The 24,842-nt window shown below is 37.4% G+C and overlaps 1 protein-coding gene across 9 annotated transcripts in view; it reads left to right on the forward strand.

Annotated features, from left to right (window-relative positions):
• The window catches only part of NSD1 (nuclear receptor binding SET domain protein 1), a 141,690-nt gene that overhangs the window by 78,159 nt on the left and 38,689 nt on the right, over positions 1-24,842 (forward strand). For 7 of the 9 annotated variants that reach the window (XM_059917793.1, XM_059917797.1, XM_059917792.1 and 4 more), the window contains exons 6-12: positions 6,185-6,309; positions 8,079-8,349; positions 9,672-9,781; positions 14,474-14,549; positions 17,005-17,123; positions 18,061-18,204; positions 20,866-20,989. In XM_059917793.1, coding sequence (XP_059773776.1) covers positions 6,185-6,309; positions 8,079-8,349; positions 9,672-9,781; positions 14,474-14,549; positions 17,005-17,123; positions 18,061-18,204; positions 20,866-20,989 — 969 coding nt within the window. Of the gene's footprint in view, positions 1-6,184; positions 6,310-8,078; positions 8,350-9,656; positions 9,782-14,473; positions 14,550-17,004; positions 17,124-18,060; positions 18,205-20,865; positions 20,990-24,842 lie in introns of all 9 variants that reach the window. The other 2 variants (XM_059917799.1, XM_059917801.1) reach the window with 1 other exon arrangement.

A 24,842-nucleotide genomic window follows, 5' to 3' on the forward strand; every position in this document is an offset into this window, starting at 1 on the left:
TGCTTCTTCTAGTGTTTTTCTGCAGTACTGCAGGTTAGCCATTGCTACTGCAACAAGCTTTCTCACTCTCTTTAATTCTCAGTGGTCCCTAGGTATCTGAAGCATGTTGGCTCTCTATCAGCTCCCAGAAGCAGGCAAAACAGATACTAGTCCCTTGGGCAGTTTTCTAAAAATCTGGATTGCCAAATGCTCCCTTCTTTCCCTCCCTTTGTAGAGAGAAGCCAAGAGTTGAGTGCCTTCTCCCAATCTTACCAAGCCCTGCTGGCCTCCATCTGTGTCACTACAGGCCCTCTGGTTCCACAACATGCTGCCCCCTCTTTCATTTGTTTTCAGTGCCCCCGGGAGTCCAAACTGTGTGGCTTCTGTTTGTGCCTCCCAGTCAGGTTAGACAGAAACTGGCCCCTTGGGCGGCCCTATGAAAAGCTGGAATGTTGAACATCCCCACCTCCACTCCCCAGCTTTGAGGGGGAGCTCAGCTGTGCTTGCTTTCTGAGTGGTAATCTCAGATAAAGTGAATTGGCTCTTGTAATCCATTTCAGTGCTATTGTTCTTGGCTTTGCACTTGCCCTGGGGTATTGTAACTTCTTAACTGATTTCTAGAGTACTCATAAAGGTATTTTGATGCATATATTGTTAGTTTGGTATCTCTGTGAGGGAAATAATGTGGGGGGGGGCTTTCTATTCTGCCAGCTTGCTGTTGTCTGCTCTTGCTTCATGCCTTTTTAATGCCAAATAATATTCCAGTGTACAAATAAGCCATATTTTATTTATTCTTTCATCAACTGATGAACATTTGGATTGTTTTTACTTTTTGGCCTTTATGAATAATGCTGTTATGAACATTCGTGTACAGTGTTTTGTGTGGATATGTTTTTATTTTTACTGTATACCTAGGAGTGGAATTCCTGGGTCATTTGGTAATTATATGTATAGGTTTTGAGGAACTGCCAGAATGTTCAGTAGTTGTGGCACATGGACTCAGTAGTTGTGGTGCTTGTGCTTAGTTGCTCCACAGCATGTGGGATCTTCCCAGACCAGGGATCAAACCCGTGCCCCCTGCATTGGCAGGTGGATTCTTAATCACTGCACCACCAGGGTAGTCCTCTTTGCTTGTTTTTAAATTGGGCTATTTGTCTTTTTATTATTGAATTGTAAGAATTCTTTACATGGTCTAGATATAAGTCCATTATTAGATACGATTTGCATATACTTTCTCCTGTTTTGTGGGTTTACCTTTTATATTCTTGATTATATATTTTGAAGCACAAAAGTTCTTAATTTTGATGAAGTCTGGTTTGTCTATTTTTTCTTTGGTTCCTTGTGCTTTTGGTGTCATACCTAAGTACCCATTGCCTAATCCAGTTGTCTAAGCACCATTTGTAGAAAAGGGTATTCTTTCCCCATTGAATGGTCATGGCACCCTATTTGAAAATCTTTTGACCATAAATGTGATGGTTTATTTCTGGGCTCTCAGTTATTTTTTATTGATATGTATGTGTGTCTTTATGCCAGTACCACAAAGTCTTAATCTTTGTAGTAATTAATTATTGTAGCTTTGAAATCAGAAAGTTCAAGTCCTCCAACTTTATCTTTTTTCAAGATTGTTTCGGCTCAAGATTGTTTTGACTTTGCATTTCTGTATTTATTTTAGGAGTTTCTTATCATTTCTGCCAAAAAGCCAGATGGAATTTAGATAGGAGTTATGCTGAATCTGTAGGTCAGTTTGGGCAGTGTTGGCACTGTAACAATGTTAAGTTTTCCGAACTATCAACAAGGGATGGCTCTTCATTAATTTAGGCTGTCTTTGATCTCTTTCAACAGTGTTTTGTAGTTTTCAGTGTAGAAGTCTTGCACTTCTTTTGTTCATTTTATTCCTAAGTATTTTAACCTTTTTTGACGCTATTATAAATAAAATTGTTTTTTTAATTTCATTTTTGGATTTCCCATTGCTAGTATATAGAAATACAGTTGATTTTTATATATTGATCTTAGGTGTTGCAACCTTGCTGAACTCATATTTTAGCTCTAATCATTTTATTGTGAATTCCTTAGGATTTTCTATGTGCATGATCACGCCATCAGCCAAAAGAGATAGTTTTACTTCATCCTTTCTAATCTGGATGCCTTTTATTTCTTTTTCTTGCCTGATTGCCCTAGCTAGATCCTTCAGTGCATTGTTGAGGGTAAGTAGAGTGAACAGACATCCTTGTGTTGCTCCTGATCTTAGGGGGAAAGCAGCTGGTTTTTCACAATTTAACTATGATATTAACTGTGATTTTGATAGGTGGCCTTTCAGGTTGAGAAAGTTCCCTTCTGTACCTAGTTTGTTTAGTTTTTCAGATGTTTTTTCTATGCCTGTTGAGATGATTATTCCTGTTTATTCTATTAACATGATGTATTAATTTACAGTTTTCTTATGGGGGCTTGAATTTTCCTGGCCCATCAGGCTGCAAATCCACAGGAGGACCAGTCACAATTTCTCAAGGACTTGTTCTCACTCCTACTCCCCTTTTACTTTGTGCCGAGGCACCTTTCCTTGTGGTCTCCTGGGGGTTGCAACATGGTTTACTTCTGTTTCACCGTAATTCTGAGGATAGAGCCCTTTGAGGCCAAAGTTTAGTCTCCCTTAAACTTCTGCCTCCTAACAGGATAGCCGAAAAGCCCTCAGGACAAAATCAGTTTCAGGGCTCTACTTGTTTCCCTGGGTTATTACTTTCCCTTAGTTTTTGGTTTGTAGTTCTTTACAATTTTTTCAGTTTTTTGCTTCTTTTAAGGTGGTTTTTAATTTTTATTTATTTATTTATTTATGGCTGCATTGGGTCTTCATTGCTGCGTGCAGGCTTTCTCTAGTTGTGGTGAGCAGGGGCTACTCTTCGTTGTGGTGCGCTGGCTTCTCATTGCGGTGGCTTCTCTTGTTGTGGAGCACGGGGTCTAGTGCACGGGCTTCAGTAGTTGTGGCACATGAGCTCAGTAGTTGTGGCTCACGGGCTCTAGAGCGCAGGCTCAGCAGTTGTGGTGCACGGGCTTAGTTGATCCATGGCATGTGAGATCTTCCTGGACCAGGGCTCAAACCCGTGTCGCCTGCATTGGCAGGTGGATTCTTAACCACTGTGCCACCAGGAAGTCCCTAAGGTGGTTTTTTAAAGACTTCATACAGCATTTTTATTTGCTTTCAACAGGAAATTTGGGCTGAGTAACTTGCCATTATTATGAAGAGTTGTTTGGGTTTTTGCCTTTTTTCCCCCCCTTAAGTTCTTTTGCCTCTGAGGTCCCAGAACTAGGGGAGTAGAGGTATGACAGGGGCTAATAAGCTGTATGGGCAGAGTGATGTTGCTGTTAGTAGTCTCGTTTTCTGGGAAACATCACTGTTTTGAAGAAAAGAAGAAAACTTACTCAAGGTATAATTTACGTACCACAAAATTCACACACTTCAAGTGTTCAGCAAATGGTTTTCAGTAAATTTACTGAGTTGTGCATCCATCCCCATAAATCAGTTTTAGAATATTACACCACTCCCATAAGATCACGCTATCTCATTTATAGTTAGTCCCAGACAACCACTAGTCTACTCTCTATCTCTGTAGATTTGCTTTTTCTGGACGTTTCATATTAATGTAATCATACAATGTGTGATCTTTTGTGTCTTGGTCTTTTCAGTTAGCATAATGTGTCTGTGGTTTATTTATATCATGACATGTGGCAGTATCTTGTTCTTTATGGCCATGTGCCCAGCACCATATGGGTTGGTACCCATGTCCCAGATGTCATACTTCTTATTCCCAGGGTGCTCCTCACTTTGCACATCCTACCTTGTACTTCGGGACTCCCATGCCAAGCATGCCTTGTGCCTTCGATACCCCATGTCCTGTGCATCCTGTGCTTGGGCACCCCACCTTTCTCTGCACCCCGTGCCAGAAAATCCCACATCCAGGGTGCCCCATGCCTAGAACACCCCACTTTCTGACTCCCTGTGTCTTCGGGACCCCTATATTCTGTGCACCTAGCACCTTGGGCACCCTGGCCTCAGACATGGATGGCTCTGCTTACCTGTCCCCTGGTCCCCAACCCTTGCCTTCCTTTAGTTGCGCCCAGTGTCTTGGGCTCCCACGCTGACTACCCTGGGTGCTGCACTCCTCCACCCTTAACTGTCCCCAGTGCTCTGAGTCCTTTACCTCAGGCCTAGCTCCCTTGGTCCTGGGTATCCTGTGTCAGGCTCTTTAGTTCCTGTGTGCTGGACCAGACCCTGTAATATATACGAGGTAAGGCAAGAGCTAGGGGTGGGGAATTTTATTTTTATATATATATACACACACGTGTGTGTGTGTGTAGAGAGAGGGAGAGAGAGAGGGAGTTTTTATTGTTGAATAGTATTCCAGTGTGTGGATATACCACATGTTACTTACCCACTTATCAGTTGGTGAACGTTTGGGGTTGATTCAGCTTTTTGGATATTTTATTATTTTAACTGGTATGTGTGCACTCTGTAGTCTAAAGCTATTGCTAGACTTGTCCTATATGAACAATTCATCTCCATTCTGCACAATAGGTCCTGGTTCTGTGCTTGGAATTGATGTGTATTTGCGAAGAAAGTTAGTGGTGGTGTATTTCAGCTCCTGTTCGGTTTCATGTTTGCTGCGTACCATATATTGAGGTTTGAATGATCTCCTCGTTCCATTGGCTTTTGTAATTTTCTAGCTTTTAATATTCCCTTCCAGTATCAAAAAGGCCATATTCTTTTGTTTCTGATATTCCTTACCTTAGCTTGGCAAACACTTTATGTAGTCTCCATAGTTTTGCCTTTTCCAGAATGTCATATAGTTGGAATCCTACAGTATCTAAACTTTTAGATTGGCTTTTTACACTTGGTTATACGCATTTAAGGTTCCTCCATGTCTTTTCATGACTTGATAGCTCATTTCTTTTCAGCGCTGAATAATGATCTATTGTCTGAATGTACCAGAGTGTATTTATCCATTCACCTACATCTTGGTTGCTTCCAAGTTTTGACAGTTTTGAATAAAGCTGCTATAAAAATCCATGTTCAGGTTTTTATGTGGTTCTAAGTTTTCACCTCCTTTTACATTAACTTGAAATAAACTAAATGATGTGTTACTACTGTTTACTAATGTGAAATTACAGCAGTTAGAATTAGTAAAAAATTCTTTTCCACATCTTGTCCTAATGAAGGTTTTATGGCTTGTTTCCATATGTGCTAGGGAGTAAGAGCCTTTGCCAAGCTTGCTGAGCCTGTGACCTTTCCTTTTTGGTCTCTACTTTTGTGTTTCTTTTATTGAGAGAACACCAGTATTGCCACATTCAAATGAGGCAGGAATAGCTTTCTCTGAGGTCATCATATGATGAAATACTCCTGCCGTCTTGAGTAGATTGTATCCTGCGTTCTGTAGGCATTGGGCTCTGTTCTCAAAGAGTTTACAGTATAGTAAAATGATTATAGCATGTTAAGTATATTAAAACTGGGATGAAGTTTTATAGGGAAATTAATAATAGATATTTGTTTCACCATTAATTCAAGGAAAAATGGCATGATACTTTGATATTTTGATCATAAAACATGACAAGAGTTGTTTTTCTGTTTGTTTTTTGTTTTATTTTAAGAAAGTATCCGAAATTCTGTATTCTATTTTATCTTTTCTGCCTTTGGCATACATGGCATACATTTTTTAATGTTATTGAGATAATGGTATACATATTATTAATTATATATTTTTGATGTTTCTAATGTGAAACTCACTATAACCATGATATAAAGTATATGTAAAATGCTTTTGAAATTCATGTGGTAGTGCTGATTAGGTAAATATTCTATCATCTATTCATCCAGTATTCTGCATAGTCCAGAGAGATGTTATTTAAAATGTTAATTCATTGTGTTTTTTATGAATTTACCTGATTTAGAATCCATATTTTAATGTTAGCTTCGTCACTGTAGGACACTAGTTTCAGTTTAATTTCGTTAACATTGGATGGGCTGTGTGTGTGTGGATAAGGCAACAAAAGTCTCCTTTCTCCCAAATTTTGCATAGGATAAACCATAGCAAATAGCCATAGTGTTTTTGTGAGTTTCCTATTTCTGTACCTTTGGAAGTACAGAGATAGTTGCATGAAAATGTTGGGTTTCCCTCTGACTTTTTGGTTAATACTGAACTTGTTTCTCCTCTTTTAGCTGTGCGGTCAGAGAAGAAACGCCTTAGGAAGCCAAGCAAGTGGCTTCTGGAATATACAGAAGAATATGATCAGATATTTGCTCCTAAGAAAAAACAAAAGAAGGTACAGGAACAGGTGCACAAGGTACATTCCACCATTTCAACAACCTTTCATCAGTCCTTTTAGGATACTGCAATTTCCCCTTCAATATCATATTTTATCTTCATGGGACAATAATTTCCTTGACTGGGATCTTGTTTTTCAGTTTTTTATTTCCAGCTTCTGGCACAGTACTTAGCCTGTACTAGTTATACAGGAAATGTAAATGAGTCTATGTACTATGTGTGTATAGTGTGTGTATATATAGTATATTTTCCCCCTTTGCTTTCAAAATGTATTTAATGATTTAGGAATATTGTTATGATAAAATGTTTAGTAAAAAATACAGGGTATTAAAAAGAATAGTATGATCCTAATTCTGTAAACAAATGTTATAATACCTTATATGCTTTATTTTTAAATTCAATTTCTTTAAACTCAAAGTATTTTAAAGTAAATTAGAGATATTTTGACTCCATGTCCCTAAATAACATGCACCTCTAAGAAACAACATTTTTCTTCACAACCAGTTTATCATGGTCATATCTATTAAGGTCAGTTTATCTAATAACAAATCCATGTTCAGATTTCCCCAATTATTTCGTAACCTTTACATTTAATTTATCCAAACCAAGATCCAGTCTAGGACTACACATTATATCTGGTTGTTACATTTCTTAAATCACCTTAAATCCAGGACAGTCCCCCCTTTTCATGACCGTATGTAAGCAATGAGAGCAACACATTTAGAGTATCTGCCTTCTTGATTTGTGTGATTGCGTCTGTGTTCCCTTTTAGGTAGTAATTATAAGTAACAATTTGATAGATTCAAGTTAAACATTTTTGGCTAGATTACACGGTAGGTGTCATATGTTGCATGACATTGGAAGGTATTTAACCTCCAGTAGTTCACCGCGGTGACTAACTGATTTCTGTCTTTTGAGTTATGTTTTACCTCTTTTGATCAAGCAGCAGTATATGTATAATTACTTTGGCTCCAAGAGAATGTCCTGTTCCCCATCAGCCATTTCCCTGATGTTTTTTAAAAAATATCAATTGTAGATCCTTTTCTATATGAATAATTTCATTTGGGGTTACAAAATGAAGATTTTCAGATTTTATTATTTCTTCTACTTATATTATCTGTCAATCTGTCATTTTATAGTACTGAAATACATGAAAGGCATGTATTGCTTTCCCATTAATTTACCAACTCAACTTTGGAAGTTTATTATTAGCTGCTTTTATCGATGGTACATTAGGGAATCTTTTTTTCTTTTTCTTAGATTATCACTATGGCTTTAATGAATTTTTATAGCTTCAGTGTATCTCAATCCAATGACATTTTTACCCTTTTAAAAAATTATAGTAAAATATATATAACATAAAATTTACAACTTTAACCATTTTTTAGTGTACAGTTCTGTGGCATTCAGTACACCCACATCGTTATGCAACCACTACCATTATCACCACTACCCATTATCTTCAGAAATTTTTTATGTCCCCAAACTGAAACTCTGTGTCTATTAAAAAATAACTTCCCACTTCCCCATACCTTTAGCCCCTAACAACCACCATTCTGTTTTCTGTCTCTATGAATTTTACTATTCTAGGTACCTCATACAAGTGGAATCATACAATATTTGTCCTTTTGTGTCTGGCTTATTTCAGTTAGTGTAATGTTGTCTTCAAGTTTCATCCATTTGTAGCACGTGTCAGAATTTCAGTCCTTTATAAGTACATTATTCTTTTTGACACTTAAATTATAATGACTTTGGCCTATGGATTCCACGTTTATCTTTTGCCCTTAGGTAAGTTCCCGCCGTGAAGAGGAAAGCCTTTTAGCCCGGTGTCGATCTAGTGCTCAGAACAAACAGGTGGATGAGAATTCTTTGATTTCAACCAAAGAAGAGCCTCCAGTTCTTGAAAGGGAGGCTCCGTTTTTGGAAGGGCCCTTGGCTCAGTCAGAACTTGGAGGTGGACATGCTGAGTTGCCACAGCTGACCTTGTCTGTGCCTGTGGCTCCGGAAGTCTCTCCACGGCCTGCCCTTGAGTCTGAGGAATTGCTAGTTAAAACACCAGGTAAGATGGGGATGGGTCTCAGTATGTAAGTGTGTATAATTAGAGGAAGCAGGAGATTTTAGTATGTTTTGATGGAAAGCCAGTAGTGTATTTCTGTACAGCAAACTACCCACTTTGATTCTGGGAAATCCCTAATACTGGCTAATTGGATATAGTTAATGACCATGAATTGGTGTACTGGCAGGAAGACATATTTTTAAAAAACTACTTTCTTTACAGTGTTATTGCTCTTCATGATTATTGATCAACCACAGTGTGAATCAACACCCAGGATAACAGGGTTTGGGGGAGGGGCACTGCATACTAGTGGAGTAAACACATAAAAATTATACTTCAGATACTGACTTTACCAATCTTTGTGTTACTTGGGAAGTTGTTTAACCTCTGAACTTGTTTCCTCGATATATAAAATGGAGACTGTGATGCAATGTATAAAGAAATTTACCTGACACATAGCAAGCAGCTGAGTGTAAATACTCCCTTGAAGTTAATTACCAATTTCTTTTCACTTTATCATTCTGTATAAACATGTCACCTGGTGAGAATTGGATCTAAACGTACTGTCTCTAATTCACCTTCTGACATTTTTCATTTCTTTTTTTTTTTTTTTTATATTGGAGTAACCTTCTGACGAGTATTGTAGTCAGCCAAGGAAAATTTTGGATGTAACTTTTTTACATTCCCAACAGTAGCTTGTGATGTTATTCTTTAAAAAGGGATTCCAATTGTGCATAATCAAGGCAGAATCAAAAAGAATAATAAAGATAGTTACCACCTCATTGCCCATTATGTGCCAAACTCTGTTATTAGGCTCTTTTATATAATTCATAAGAGCAGTCCTACAAAGTAAACAAGTGTCTTTTACTTATTTAGGAGCAGAACAAAAATTCTAATCCTGGTCTGTTTATGCCCAGAATTCAGGCTCTACTTTACCTCACTTCTCCTTTTGTTCTTATCACCAATTGATTGCTCTAAAGGGAGTTTTGCCCTTTTGATTTCTCCCTTAGTTCATTTGTGATTTTTAAAAAATGTATCAACATATATGGTTTTTAGTAAGTGTGTATACACACACACACACACACACACACACTCTGACATAACATCCTCACATTAGTTTGTGTCTGTATTGAGAAATATTTTCTTGTTTTATGTTAACTAGTATTTTAGAATAAATAAATTTTTACCATGTCCCTTCCCACAAGATGATGAGAAAAATATTAAAAAATGACTAATTTTTGTGTGAGATATAATATATATGTTTTTTAAAAATTAGCTTGTGCCCAGTTTCTAAATCATCTAATGAAAAGATACATGCATTTCAGGAAATTATGAAAGTAAGCGTCAGAGAAAACCAACTAAGAAACTTCTTGAATCCAATGATTTAGACCCTGGATTTATGCCCAAGAAAGGGGAACTTGGCCTTACTAAAAAGGTATGTTATTTTAGTCAATTCTAAAATAGGGTTGAATCCAGGAAATAGGGGATTTTAAAAACAAATCTTTTAGTAATACTTATGACATCAATGCGCATATACATAGAAATTATAGAATGTCAGAGTACACTTGGTGATCTGAGAGATCCTACATTAAGAGGCTGTTTTGCATTTGTACGGACATGTGTATCACTTGATTTTAGATTTTCTTTTCAAGTGAAAATGAAAAAAGCTTTTACAGTTGAGTAAAGTTTGTGTTTGTTGTAATTTCTTTTCTGGGCTCAAAACCTCTTACCTGATTTCTACTTCACTTCTGTCTCTACAAGCCACTAACCTACTCTAATGCCATTGCCCTGTCTGCATAATACCTCAGAAAAGACCTAGCTCAGCTATAATCCAGGCAGAAACACTTGATCTTCAGTTTTGCAAACTTGGTTTCCATTAGCCAAGAAGGCATCATTAAATTGTAGTTGGAAATAGAAAATGATTTTCTAATTCTATAATGGATGATAACTGGATATTGATTCCTTAGGATACATCCTGCTCTCTTTGTATTTGAGGAGTAACTCAGTGTATATGTTACAAATTCAGTTGTAGGTTGCACAGATTTCCTATTTTAAAAAATTCTTTTTCTTTAAAGAAAAAATGCAGATTGTAATCAAATCATAAATAGAGTTTTTGGAATTCTTTCCTTAGCTGTAGCAAACTTCTATCCTTTAATCCTATATTAAGGCCCCTAGTTTTTGTTAGTCACTCATCTGTAAATGTAAAATTTAATTTATTTGTGTTTTTATACCTTACTTAAAGAGTCACATTATGTACTTTAGTTCCTTTGTTCTTCTCAAAGCAGTTTTATGCCATGGACTTTTCGGTTGTTCTTAGACTCATCTCCTGCCCTCCGAACTCTCTCTGCAGTTTGTGCAACCTTCAGTGACAATGTGTCTCTAACTCACTATCCTCTCATTGTGCCCCACACTCTAGTAAGGCTGTGGTCATCTCCTTCTGCAGTGCTTTCTCTCCTGGATTTATATTATTCAAATCTTAGCCACTGCACAAGATTGTTGGCAGAGGTAGATGGGACGGGCCAGGGAAACTGGGATTCAGTTGAACGTTTTGAGCGTGGAAGTGACATTTGCAATCAGATGATAAATTTAATGGTATTGTACAAGGTGAGTCATGGGAGGCTGTTGTCTTACTGCTAGAGGTGAGGTGCTGCAAATGTCATTGAAAGTAAGAATTCAGGCGAGTTAAGTGAATGACTCCCCACCCCCTTTATGGAGCTATAATTGGCATATATAAGTTAATGATTTGAAGGAATAAGATGAATTTTGAATCCTCAATGTTTTTGAGACAGGGTTACTTAAAAAATAGTGTTAATTTGTTTTATAATAACTGTAAATGGAGTATAACCTTTAAAATTGTATAAAAAATTTAAAAATATAGTGTTAATTTGTATGACCTTGCTCTGCCAAGTGCAGTTTTCTAATCTGAAATTTAACTTGTTGTGTTTGTGGGTTAATTTTTTCCTTAAGGGGATAAAAAGCATGATTTAGTTGATAATTTTAATTTATATAGGCGAAAGTGTCCCAGAACTCTTTGAGATTTAATTTACACCAATAAAATGCACAGATCTTAATTGTTCTGCTTGATGGCTCTAGCAGTTGTATATACCATGTTAAGTACCACCCAAACTAAGTATGCTCTATATCTGTCACCCCTGGAAGTTCTCTTGTGCCCCTTTTCACTCAACTCCCCATTCTCATCTCTTCAAGAAGCAAAATTTTCTAACTTCCGTTACCATAGATTAGTTTTGCTTGTTCTTGAATGTCGTATATGTTGTTTTGTTTTTGTTAACTGGCTTCTTTTATTCAACACATGTATTTGAGATACATCCACAAGGATGCTATTTCAATAGTAGTTCAAGTACAATTTGCTTGTCCTTTCTCCTGTTGATGCACATTTGCATTTTTTCATTTGAGGGCTATTAATCATAAGACTGGTATGAATATTCTGAGTCTGTTTGTGTACATATATTTTCATTTTTCTTGGTGGTGTAAATACTTAGGGGTGGGATTGCTGGCTCATGAATATATCCCTTTTAAAGAAACTGCCAAACACTTCTCCAAAGTGGTTGTACAACTTCACGTTCCCGCCAGCGGTATGTCAGAGTCCCAGTTGCTCCATATCTTTAATAGCATTTGGATTGTCAGTCATTTTAAGTTTAGCCGTTCTAGTGGATATGAAATGATATCTAATCATGTTTTTAATTTGTATTCCCTAATGATTATTGATTTGGAGCCCCTTAGTATGTGCTTACTGGCCATTCCTATATATTATCAAACAACTGTTCAAGCACACGTACATTTTTGATTGGGCTGTTCATTGTTTTTATGGTTGCTTTTTTAGGAGTGCCTTTATATTTGGGATACAAGTCTTTTGTCAGATATATGTGCTTCAAATACTTTTTCCCAGTCTGATGCTTGCCTATTCATTTCCTTAGTCTTTCATGAGAAAGAATTTTTAAAAGTTTGTTTTTTCGTTTATGATTTATGTTTTGTGTCTATTTCAAGAAATCTTTGCCTACCACATCGACACAGAGATGTACTTTCTGTGTTTTCTTTTAGGAGTATTCTGGTTTTGATTTATATACAGTTCTTCATTTTTTGAGATGGAGTTTTGAAGTGGATGTCCAATTGTTTTAGCACCATTAGTTAAAAATCTGTTAGCTATCCAATTCTCTGTCTCTCAATATTTTTGGTCTCTTTAAGCATTAGATATAATTAATAACTGTCACTGTTGAATTTCAGCTTTTTTTGGTAGGGAGATAGGCATCATATTTGGTGCTAGAACAAGAGAAAACCAGAATTATTGGTGATGGCTAGACCTGGACCCTGGAGAAAAGTGACCTCTTTTCTGTTTTAGAAGTGAGTTCTGCTATCTGAACTAGTCAACTTCACAGTTAAGGTCCTGCTTACTGTGAGGTATATTTTGCCATCAGGTTGAAACCATGATTCAGCTCCATCTTGGGACTACACCATGGGTTACCAGGCAGGCCACACCTTGTCTTTGGATGGATCAATCAGTGGGTTAGAGAAAGAGGGATTGTCTGTTGAGGTGGTGGTAACTTAAGAGTGCACAGACTTAATGCATATCCTACCAGATTATGCATAAAGTAAGTTACTGGCATCTTTGACATGTCCTCCAAGGCACTTACAGAGTTCTGTGGGTTTTTTAAAAAATATATTTTATTATTATCATTATTTTTCAGCCACGCCTCGCGGCACGTGGGATCTTAATAAAAGCACAGAGTCTTAATTACTGGACCACCAGGGAAGTCCCTTTTTTTATTCTAAGCAGAGCAGATGGATTTTTATTCATGTAGTGTAGTGTGTGTGGGGGTGTGTGTGCGTGCGTGCGTGTGCATGCTGTTATTTCTATTTTGGCTTACAAAATTGTTGACATCAGAAATGAGAATTTTTTCTGCATCATTCTCTGACTGTAGTTTTGGGAACATTCTGATTGTTTTTGCATCACAGCTTTTGGGTGAGTGTTAAACAATGAAGTATAAATTGGTTATCTAAGTAATATAGATGGTAGTTTTCTTTAAATTATGCAGTCTGTTTTGTGGGTTTGTCTACTAGTGTTTTGTTCCATTTAACTAGGTACCTAACATTTGCTCCTTCATTTTATTTGACTTCATAAGACTCTGATCTACGTTGAACATGAGGAACATTCTTATGATTTATTAATGTATATAATAAGTGTTCAGAAATTCACAGCTGCATTTTATCTTGTTTTAACCTCAGACTTTGGGAACTTCATAGCAAGAATAGCATCCATTATATTGACTTTTGTGGCCACTAAATTTTGTTTTACAGTCATGATGAAGAATATTATTCTTGTAGGAGAAGACATTTTCTTGGAATAGAACTAATTGATACAAGCATTAGTAGTAGGGGAATAAAATGTATAGTGAATTACTCTTGATGTTTAAAGTTTTTCTTGTTGTTTTTTGTTTGTTTGTTTGTTTTTGGCCATGCCACGTGGCTTGTGGAATCCTAGTTAGTTCCCTGACCAGGGGCCCTTGGCAGTGAAAGCGTGGAGTCCCAACCGCTGGACCGCCAGGGAATTCCCGATGTTAAGTGTTTTGTTTTTAGTTTCAGTGTTGCTTTAATTTATATTAATCTGCAGCAACTTAAATTAGAAAGACCTTCCATGATTCAGAGCTTTTTGATATTTAGAATTCATCAGGTAAATAAGTCTGTGTAAAATCCAGTGGCTGTAAGTATAACATTAAGAAGGAAGATTTTAAATACACGGTGGTGTGGAACAGAATTGAGCTGGTGGGTCTATAAGCACATACTTTTTCTCTTTCTCTCCCACTTTAATCAGAGCAGTGTTCTGTATCTTCTTTATATATTGGGAGTCTCTGAATAAGCCAGTCGTTGTCCGTAGTCCCCCCACCGGAGTATGTGGTGGTTTTGAGTTTTAGAGCATGAAAAAAAAAACCAAATCTGATGCTTTTCCCAAAAAGTTTCTCTTCAACCCTTTACTATTACACTGTTCCTTTAATTGTTAAAAACAGCCAAGATTCTGTATCTTTGGCAATAGACAGTTCAGCTTTTGGCACATAGTATAAAGGGTTTATTTTCTATTCCTTTGTAAAACATGATGCATTTTACTTATTTGTAGTGTTATGAAGCTGGTCACTTGGAGAATGAAATTACTGAATCATGTGCTGCATCTCGTTCTAAAGAGTTTGGTGGAGGTGAGTGTTTTTGAGATTTAAGAACTGTATTGCAAAAATAAGTGTGAAGTACCCTGTCAGTTAATGAGAAAAGTTACTAAGCAGGACTAGTAAGGTTGCAAGTTCTAAGACTTGTTTGCCCAATATATGCTTCCTAAAACTACGTATGACACTAGAAAATTGTATTGATTCATTTCCAACTTTATACTGAAATTAGTTAAATGGAATTAGAATTATATTAGTGTTAAGGAAATGTTGGGAACAATAAAGAAAAATCAGCTCCTTAATTTTCTTATTAGATAATTCTCCATACTGCATCATTACTTTCTTGGCTTTGATTCCTATAGGACAGAAAATACGGAATTTGAGTTGAGGGGGAAATTGCAAATCATCTTAAACAAGTCTTTCATAGTCTTACTTTCTTATATCACACCTGTGACCTTTGGTCAATGAACATATGCTTGAAAAAGAGAGCTTACATTTGAGCCTAAAGGCCTTGGGAATCTTCTAGATTAAATTGGAATCTGTTTCCTGGAACCTCTGCTTGGTCATCTTATTTCTGCCCACAGCAGGAATGGGCAGCCCTTCTTCATTCAATAACAGATAAAATAATCATAGTTTAAGTATCTACTCTACCAGTTTCTTTGCGTAAGGACTGTTACCTCTGATCAATCTAAAGCATTACAACGAATTAGGATATTATTCATATTATCCCTATCTTGTAGAATAAGCATGAAGATGAAAGAGGTTGGAAGGGCTGGGGAACTATATCCAGACGTGACCAAATTTATTGCCACACTGCTGTCTCATTATCCACCCTGTGTTTCTCCATAGCAATTCTTTCTATCCCTTTGATCATTTTGTCTGCCTATGCCATTTATTGATTGGTGTCATTCCTGAAATATTAGCTTAGATTTGAGCATGCTACATCAGATATGATCTATCAGCAAAGGGTATTATGGGGAGATTATATTTTACGTGGTCTTAAACGTACACTTCTTTGAATGTGATCTGTGATTATTAAGTTTTTTAGCAAGTAAATTAAGCAATATGTTAACTTATTTTAACCCTGTATGCAATTATAATATAGGTTGGTCAACTTGTTTGCTTGATTTAAAAAAAAAAACTAAAAAACTGCTTTCAAAATAATATCAGCTCTTTCCCTATACATTTGTACTTTAGTTTTCTGTAAAACCTACAACCTGCACTTTATCCTCTGTAAATTTCATCTAAATGTTTCAACTTGTGAGAATTTTGAAGCTTTATTCTGCCACCATCTTAACTCTTCCCTTTTAGTCTTAGGCTGTCAGCAGCTTTGATAGCAGAGCTCCATCTCAATCAGGCAGATCAAGAAGAGAGCCCTAAAGCAGTCTTCCAAAGTATTTGATACCTAGCTTAAATATCCTGGAACATTTTACAAAATATCTCTTTAAAGATTCCTCTTAATGTTTCTATAACAAAGAGTTGAAATATGTATAATAAAAAATGAGTGAGAGACTAAATTCCATTTTCTAAATATGCCAAGATTAGGCATTCATATTCAAGGTTATAGTATCGCTGCATGAATACCCTTTTTTTTTTTAATTAAAAAAAACGTTTATTTGTTTATTTATTTTTGGCTGTGTTGGGTCTTCGTTGCTGTGCGCGGGCTTTCTCTAGTTGCAGTGAGCGGGGGCTATTCTTCCTTGTGGTGTGTAGGCTTCTCATCGCAGTGGCTTCTGTTGTTGCAGAGCATGGGCTCTAGGCGCATGGGTTCAGTAGTTGTGGCACACGGGCTCAGTAGTTGTGGCTCACGGGCTCTAGAGCACAGGCTCAGTAGTTGTGGCGCATGGGCTTAGTTGCTCTGCGGCATGTGGGATCTTCCCGGACCAGGGCTCGAACCCGTGTCCTCTGCATTTGCAGGCGGATTCTTAAAACACTGCGCCACCAGGGAAGTCCCTGCATGAATATCCTTTTGGCCAATAAATGTATTGGTTGGGGGAGGGAGGTATTTTTCTCTCCTATAAGTCAGATCTTATGTATTTCATGTTTTTGTCTTAATCCTTAAATCATAGAGTGATATAATTTATTGTCTTTAATCTTGGAGGCCAGGTTTTAGTATCTTTTCCTGACTACTAAATGCATTTCCTCCCCATCTGTAGGATATTAAAGTCCTTTGTGGAACTAGAAAGTCTTTCATTTCAATCATATAAAATGAAATTGCTTTAATAACCTGTATGTTTACTATTTAATCCACATGAGGCAGAATTTATATATATGTATCCATTTCCCCAACTAGTTATATACTAATGGGTAAGTCGTTTTTTTTCCTCTGCTCTTGTTTTCCTCATCTGCAAAGTTAGAGAATTAAAATTAAAATTAAGGTTGGTGTTTACTCTAACATTCCATAATTCTATGAGGTCCCTTTAGTTGAGGATAGGAGTTCTTGGACATGCATGTGATCAGCCAGCAGGTAACACCTGTTTTCCTGTCCTAGGCACCACCAAGCTGTTTGATAAACCAAGGAAGCGAAAACGACAGAGACATGCTACAGCCAAGGTGCATTGTAAAAAAGTGAAAAATGACAGCTCATCAAAAGAAACTCCAAGCTCCGAGGTATTATGCAGTTCTTCATCTTTTGACCTTCCAAAGCGAAGCTGCTTTTCACAGTAGAGGCCACATCCCTTTTCCCTTTGAGTTTACCTAAAAATAGTATTCTGTTGAAACAGCTAGTAGTGATGAGGAATCCTGGAGAAAAAGATGAATCTGATTCTAGTAGAAATAAGTCAAAGCACTATGGCAACTGTGGGTGTGACCTTTTTAAAAGATCACACCCCATGCTCTAGGTGTCAGATGAAATGCATAACTGTTTCATCAGGAAGTAAACTTGTTCTAAAACCAGAGAGCACAATATCAAGTAACTGTATAATCCAGATGAACTTGGTATTGCCCTTTAAAAGTTGAGACTGCAGTTAGGGGAAAAACTCATTTGCTTATTTATTGAGACCACCAACTGCTGAAATTTAGAGTAATGTTTGTAAACAGCGACTTTTAGGAAACAGATTTAAAGCCATTTTCTTGAAGAGCATCAGTGCAGCTATTGATGCTATCCCTAGCTTTCCAATTCAGGTTAAAAGAGAATTAGAACAAGTCAGGTCAGCATCACATATTATGATACAGAGTGTTTCTTTCCAGGACAATTTGAATAGAATGCCCAAGGGGGGCATTATTTAGGAAACACTGATCTTGGAAGGACAAATAAGTAATCAAATAAACTTAAGAATGTTTTCTCTCCCTTAGTGAAACCTTAAAATGGAACAGCTCAAAAAGTTCCAGTGGAACAGCCTCAGAGCAGTTAGTGGCAGGGCATGAGGCGCCCACTACCCGCCCAATCACAGCAGGGTTAGAACTAACATTGCATGCAGTCCGCCCACGTGATTGGCTGAACATCTGTAAGTGCTTAATGGCTAGACAAATAGCAGCCCAGAGGGAGGGGGTCAGATGGAGGAGACATCAATAATATAGATGTGGGATGTTATTTTTTCTCTGCAAGGGAGAACTGATGACACACAGGACAGCTGCAAGCCCCAAGGAGACCGTTGAGGAGGGTGTAGAAAATGACCACGGAATGCCTGTATCTAAAAAACTGCAGGGTGAACGAGGAGGAGGAGCTGCACTCAAGGAGAATGTTTGTCAGGTAGAGAATGTTTGCCCACTTGCATTTGAATTGCATGCTTATCTTTTAAGAGAAGTCCTCTCCCTTTCTCTTGATGACCTAGTCATGGTTGGAATAAAAATTCTCTTGGATGATTCCAGTGGAATCACTTACTTTAAAGATTTAACTCTTCTCTCTTCCCACAAAAAAAGAAGAGAAATATTTAGTGTTGCCCCTGGGTAGATACCCTGAAGTAGGTCTGAGATGGAAGGGGTGAAATCTGTGGTTGCTCAGCCAAAGATAATTTTCCTGCACCTCTCATGGTGTGAGAATGTTTGGGTTTCTAAGGAATTTTTCAAGGAGAATTTTCAACATAGATTGTTGGGTTTGTGTGTGTGTGTGTGTGTGTGTTTTGTTTGTTTTTGTTGTTGTTTTTGGGTTTTTTTTCTGCTTTAAAGTAGTGACTTTAGAGAACCTACCACCTGTATTTTTCTATTTATTTAATAAACATTTATGCAGTGGTTTTTACTATGTGTCAGGTGTTTTTCCAGTCACTTTGTAAATATTACATCATTTAGTTAGCATAACAATCTCATAAGATAGAGGATCATTATTATCCTTGTTTTATAGATAAGAAAATTGAGGTACAGGGAGGTTAAATAGCTTGCTTGTAGTCACTCAGTGAAGCCAGGATTCAAACCCAGGCAATCTGGGTTTTGAGTCTTAACCACTATGTTGTCTTGCTTCTCTGTGAAATGTGCCTCCACTTTAATGTCAAATGCCTTTATCTTACTTGGGAGTAGAGTCAATTAAATGGATGCATTGGTTATATTCTCTTTTCATGGTCTTGATTTAACCTTGTAAATACTTAAAAACTAGCATATAAAAAGTTGAAAATATTAGTTTGTTTTTTTTTTCTAATTGAAACTGCTAAAAAATAAAATTTCCCCAGGCCTAGAATATTATTATGGCCAGTATAATTTCAACTCAGTTTCTGTGTCTCTTCATTTCACTGCTATATAAAGAAGGTTGATTATATTCAGACCTGCTCCCAAACAGTGTTACTCCTCAGAGACTGTTAGGCCCACAAAGATTGTCATATAAGAAGGTATTGTAACCCATGGTCCTGGTTTGTTTGGATCAGTCTTTGTTTAAATCTGTTGTGCTTGTATAATTTATTAATAGCACCTCCTTTCATGCTCAAGTGTCCTAGTTTGAAGGATGAATTACATGGTCATCCCAATTAAAGGGTTAGTCTGTAACATTTGGTTAATTTGAAAAATTTATTCCTCAGTACCTACTATAATTGAAGTTTTCCTGTTTAAGTGATGAAGGCGAATTTGTTTATCGTACAGGAAAGCTGATGTTGCTGGCACTCTGAATATACAAAACAAAACATGTAATATTTATGGCATTTGTTAATTTTTGGTTATGAATAGTAGATCATGGGAGAGCCAAACATGAAAGACTAGCTCAGAATCCCTTGGGGTCCCCTCTTAATCCCTGGCTGCCTCTGGCCTTTTATTCCCAAAGCTCTCCTACTCGTTTGCTTATTTAAGCTTTGATGTTAAGTGGCCAAGACCTGTTCTGTTTCTTTGGGTTCTTGACGATATTAGACTTGCCTGGCCATCTTTCCCCCTTTCTTGTCTTACAGAATAAGTATAAGAGTTTTTTCATTTTTATCATTTTTCTGTTAATCACTATGGGGAAACAAGTCAGGATATTAGAGGGGTGAAAAGTAACAAATGTTGGGAATGTGCAGAATTTTCATAAATCATACAATGTTTTCAAAAGCAACAGATCCCGATCTTTATTTCCTAAGGCTGTATCATCATTGACACCCTGTTTTAGTGAGATTGTCTCAGAAAGGTGATCTTTCTGATTTTAATATGGTTCTAGGTGTATCTCAAGGATTGTTCAAATCTTAATCAGGGCCCTTCTGGACTGTTATGACCCAAGTCCCAGCTGGCCAGTATTTCTTGCTTGAACCATTGCAGTAACCTCTTTGATTATCTCTGCTTCTCATCTCACCTTTTTACTCTTGAAATTTTTCATGTAGCAGTCATAGGGATCTGTTTTTAGATGAATACCTGATTTCAGCCTTCCCTTGGTATAGCGCTCATTATAATGGCACACCTTTGCAATTAGAATAAAATCTGAAACTCTGTACCGTAATCTGTAAGGCCACACAGTCAGGCCCTTGCTTGCCTTTTTCTTACTTCATTTCTACCACTTCTAACTTTTGTTCACTTTTGTCCAATGACACTGGCTTTCATTGTGATTCATAGGAATGCCATGATTTTTCCTGTCTGTGCGCTTTCTGTACTTTCTGCCTTCTTGGTCCCTTCTTCAGATCATGTGGCTGACTTGTCATTCAGAGCCCAGTCTAAGAAGTCATTCCTAATCACCCAATCCAAAGTTGTTGTTTGAGTGCTCTACCCAAATACTTACATTTTCTGATATCTTTTGTTTGTTTAATTGTTTACTTGTATCTTTGTATCCTTAGAATATAAGAATGATGGGAGCCAGGGACCTGTGGTACCTGGCATAGAGGAGGTAATCATTAAATACTAGCTGAATGAATGGTGGGATTTTTTGTTTCTGGCAAAGCTGCTTCTTAACTTTTGCTTTAATGAAGACCTTCTGCTTGGGATTTTTAAAAATCTTTTTCTATAGACAGATCTGTTTTCTTTCTCTTAACAGAACTGTGAGAAACTGGGTGAGCTGCTATTATGTGAGGCTCAGTGCTGTGGGGCTTTCCACCTGGAGTGCCTTGGATTAACTGAAATGCCCAGAGGAAAATTTATCTGCAATGAATGTCGCACAGGTAAAGTAGTTAGAGAAAGGTCTTCTTCCAAGGAAGGTTTGAGTTTCAAGTTTTCTAGGAAAAAATCATTTATTGGAGACACTTTTTTTGTGGCAATACTGGGCTAATTCCTGCAGACATAGAGATAGGTGCTCTGTGGTCTTTGCCTTCAAAAAACTCAAGTGAATAATGAATGTATAGTATAATATAGTGCAAAAAGTGTTGTTGTGAATGTTAAAGTGCTGTGTGAATGAAGATGCACCAGTGCTACAGAGGAAGATATCTGAGTTTGGTTTTAAGAGAGAAATAGAAATTGGTGTGTGGAGGGGAAGGATAGAAGGTCCAGTAAAGAAAGTATGAAATATTTGGGGAACAGGAAGCATATAGGTCAGTATGTTTGGAGTTTAAGATATTTTAGGGAAGAGGTGAGGCATAGGTAGTGACGAGGAGGACTTCTGGGTTACTGATGATATTTTATGTTTCTTGATCTGAGTGGTGATCAAGAAATGTGTTCACTTCATGATTATTTGTGAACTTAGAGTGTGTGCACTTTTCTGTGTATATTATACATCAGTAAAACTGTTTAGCAAAAAAAAGAGAGCTAATTCGTGAGAGTTACAATATACGGATTGGGTCAGAAACTAGGAATGGTCAGGTGAGACCAGCCTGTAAAGCACCTCACAGCTGTGCTAAGGAGATTGCTGTTTTTTCAGCATTATGAATGGGTGTTACAGTATGAAAGTAGTAAAGAAATTAGGGTTGACAGTAAAGATTTTATGCTCATAAGTCATTAAAACCGTAGGTGTGCATGATGCTGCCCAAAGAGAAAACGTCTGTAGAGTGAGAAGAGGGCTAATGACACTACTGGGGGATACCCACTTAAAAGGGGCTACTGGAGGGTGAGGAGGAGCTGCTCAAGAAAGAATGTCTGTGAAGCCATTGGAATGGGGTGTCATCAGCAGAGGCAGATGGGGCAAACAGACCAAGGAGGTTCTAGAGTGAAAAGAGGATCTATTGTATTTGGCAGTGAGAGAATGCCTTACTAAACCAGACTGAAAGATGAATGGGTAGCAGTATACACTATTTCTTACAGAAGCTTGACTTCAGTGGAAAAGGGAGCAGTAGCTGAAGGGAGGATGTTAGAGGGTCAGGAGGAAGAACATCTTGAGTAGGATGAAGGTTAAGAATTGTGTAGGGAAATAAATTTCCGTAACAGGAGGGGGAATAACTGGAGTACAGTCACAGAGACAGGAGAGGATAGGCTTGAAGAGATAAAAAGATTAAAAGGGAATGTACCATGTAATTGTGAGGGAGATGAACACTGAAGTTTTTCCTTGGCTTGGTGAGAATGGTGGAAAAAGGTAATTGTTTATAACCTGAAGGGAAGAGTGTAGGCTTAGACTAGCCCCTGTGGGAAATAAGAGATGAAATTAACTTGTGTCTGTAAATAGATGGCCATGTCAGATTGAGTTATTTCATCTTTCTGCTACCACTTTCAGCAGTGTAGGAACAAAAGGTGGAAGACAAGATAGTTGTGGGGTTATTTTGCCTTCTACACACGTTGGGCTTTTGATCATTATGTGCCATATGGTGTCCCGGCCCTGTAAATAAAATTTAGAAACAAATTTTAGATATGTGCATATCTCTGTTGCCCTAATTTTCTTAGATCTTCTTCTTCTTTTTTAAAAAAAATTTTTTTTAACTTCTTATTTTATATTTGAGTATAGTTGATTAACAATGTTGTGTTATATCAGTTGTACAGCAGAGTGATTCAGTTATACATATACATGTATCTATTCTTTTTCAAATTTTAAATATAGCAGTGAGTACAGTGTCAATCCCAAACTCCCTAACTATCCCTCCCCCCAACTCTTCCCTCCTGGTAACCATAAGTTCCTTCTTTAAGTCTGTGAGTCTGTTTCTGTTTTGTAAATAAGTTCATTTGTATCATTTTTTTTAGATTCCGCATATAAGCGTTATCATATGATATTTGTCTTTCTCTGTCTGACTTCACTCAGTATGACAATTTCTAGGTCCATCCATGTTGCTGCAAATGGCATTATTTCATTCTTTTTAATGGCTGAGTAATATTCCATTGTATATATGTACCACATCTTCTTTATCCATTCTTCTGTTGATGGACATTTAGGTTGCTTCCATGTCTTGGCTATCACTGCTAGTGCTGCAGTGAAGATTGGGGTGCATGTATACTTTCAGACCTTGTTTTCTCCAGAAACATGCCCAGGAGTGGGATTGCAGGATGATATGGTGGTTCTAGTTTTAGTTTTTAAGGAACCTTTGTATTGTTCTCCATAGTGGCTGTACCAATTTACATTCCCACCAACAGTGTAGGAGGGTTCCCTTCTCTCCACACCCTCTCCAGCATTTATTGTTTGTGGATTTTTTGATGATAACCATTTAGAGAGATCTTCTTGCCTTTTGTACCAGTGATCCAGTTTTGCTAGTCTCATCTTTATTATGATGTGGTATTCTCTGAACCAGGCTAATCTGAGGCAGACCTATTTTTTAAAAAAAATCAACTTAGGGCTTCCCTGGTGGCGCAGTGGTTGAGAATCTGCCTGCCAATGTGGGACACACGGGTTCGGGCCCTGGTCTGGGAGGATCCCACGTGCCGCGGAGCGGCTGGGCCCGTGAGCCACAATTGCTGAGCCTGCGCGTCTGGAGCCTGTGCTCCGCGGCGGGAGGGGCCGCGATAGTGAGGGGCCCGCGCGCCACGATGAAGAGTGGCCCCCACTTGCCGCGACTGGAGAGAGCCCTCGCACAGAAACGAAGACCCAACACAGCCAAAAAATTAAAAAAAAAAAAAAAAAAAAAAAAATCAACTTAATTAGAGGGTAATTTGCCTACTCTAAATGTACCCCTTTTAATGTATGTTTTGATAGGTTTCAATAAAATGTATACACCCACACCAGAAAGTTCCCCTATGATCAGACCCAGTCAGTCTTTTTTGCACCTCACCCCTTCATCCCCATCATCAATTTCAGGTTAAACAGTGATCTGCTTTCTGTTAGAGCACATTAGATTTACCTTTTTTTTAGAGTTTGTGTCTAGCTCAGCATAATGTTTTTGAGACTCATCTGTGTTGATGTGTGTATCAGTAATTCATTCTCTTTCTTAAAACAGCTTTATTGAGGTGTAATTGATATACAGTAAACTACACAAAGTGTACACTTTGATGACGTTTTGGTGTGTGTGTGTGTACATACACCTTTGAAACCATCACTCAGCATAGTTACTTTGAGATCAAACAACATTGTTGCAGGTATTGAGAATTCATTCTTTTTATTGCCAAGTGGTATTCCATTGTATGGATATAAGAGTTTGTTTATCCACTCATCTATTGATGTACATTTGGATAGTTCTCAGGTTCGGCTATTATAAATAAAGCACTGTGTATCCTTTGTATGGATACACTTTCTTTTCTGTTGTGTCAATATCTAACAGCAGAATGGCTGCATATGGTAGGCTTAACTTTTTAAGGAACATCCAAAGTGCTTGTACCATTTTATATTTCCATCAGCAGTGTGTGAGAGTTTTAATTCTGCCACATCTTCATCAACATTTGGTATTGTCAGTCTTTTTAATTTTAGCCATTCTGACAGATGTGTAGTGGTATTTTATTGTGGTTTTAATGTGCATTTCACTAATGATGAATGATGTTGCACATCTTTTTATGTGCTTATTTTTCTTATGTGCTTTTTATGTGCTTATTTTTCTTTATGTGCTTATTTTTCTGTCTTTGAGGAAGAGTGTTCAAAATTTTCTTTTAATTTGGGTTTTTTCCCCCCCTATAAATTTATTTATTTATTTATGGCTGTGTTGGGTCTTCGTTGCTGTGCATGGGCTTTCTCTA

This window comes from Balaenoptera ricei, chromosome 3 (assembly GCF_028023285.1).
Source record: "Balaenoptera ricei isolate mBalRic1 chromosome 3, mBalRic1.hap2, whole genome shotgun sequence".
In the NCBI taxonomy this organism is placed as follows: domain Eukaryota; kingdom Metazoa; phylum Chordata; class Mammalia; order Artiodactyla; family Balaenopteridae; genus Balaenoptera; species Balaenoptera ricei.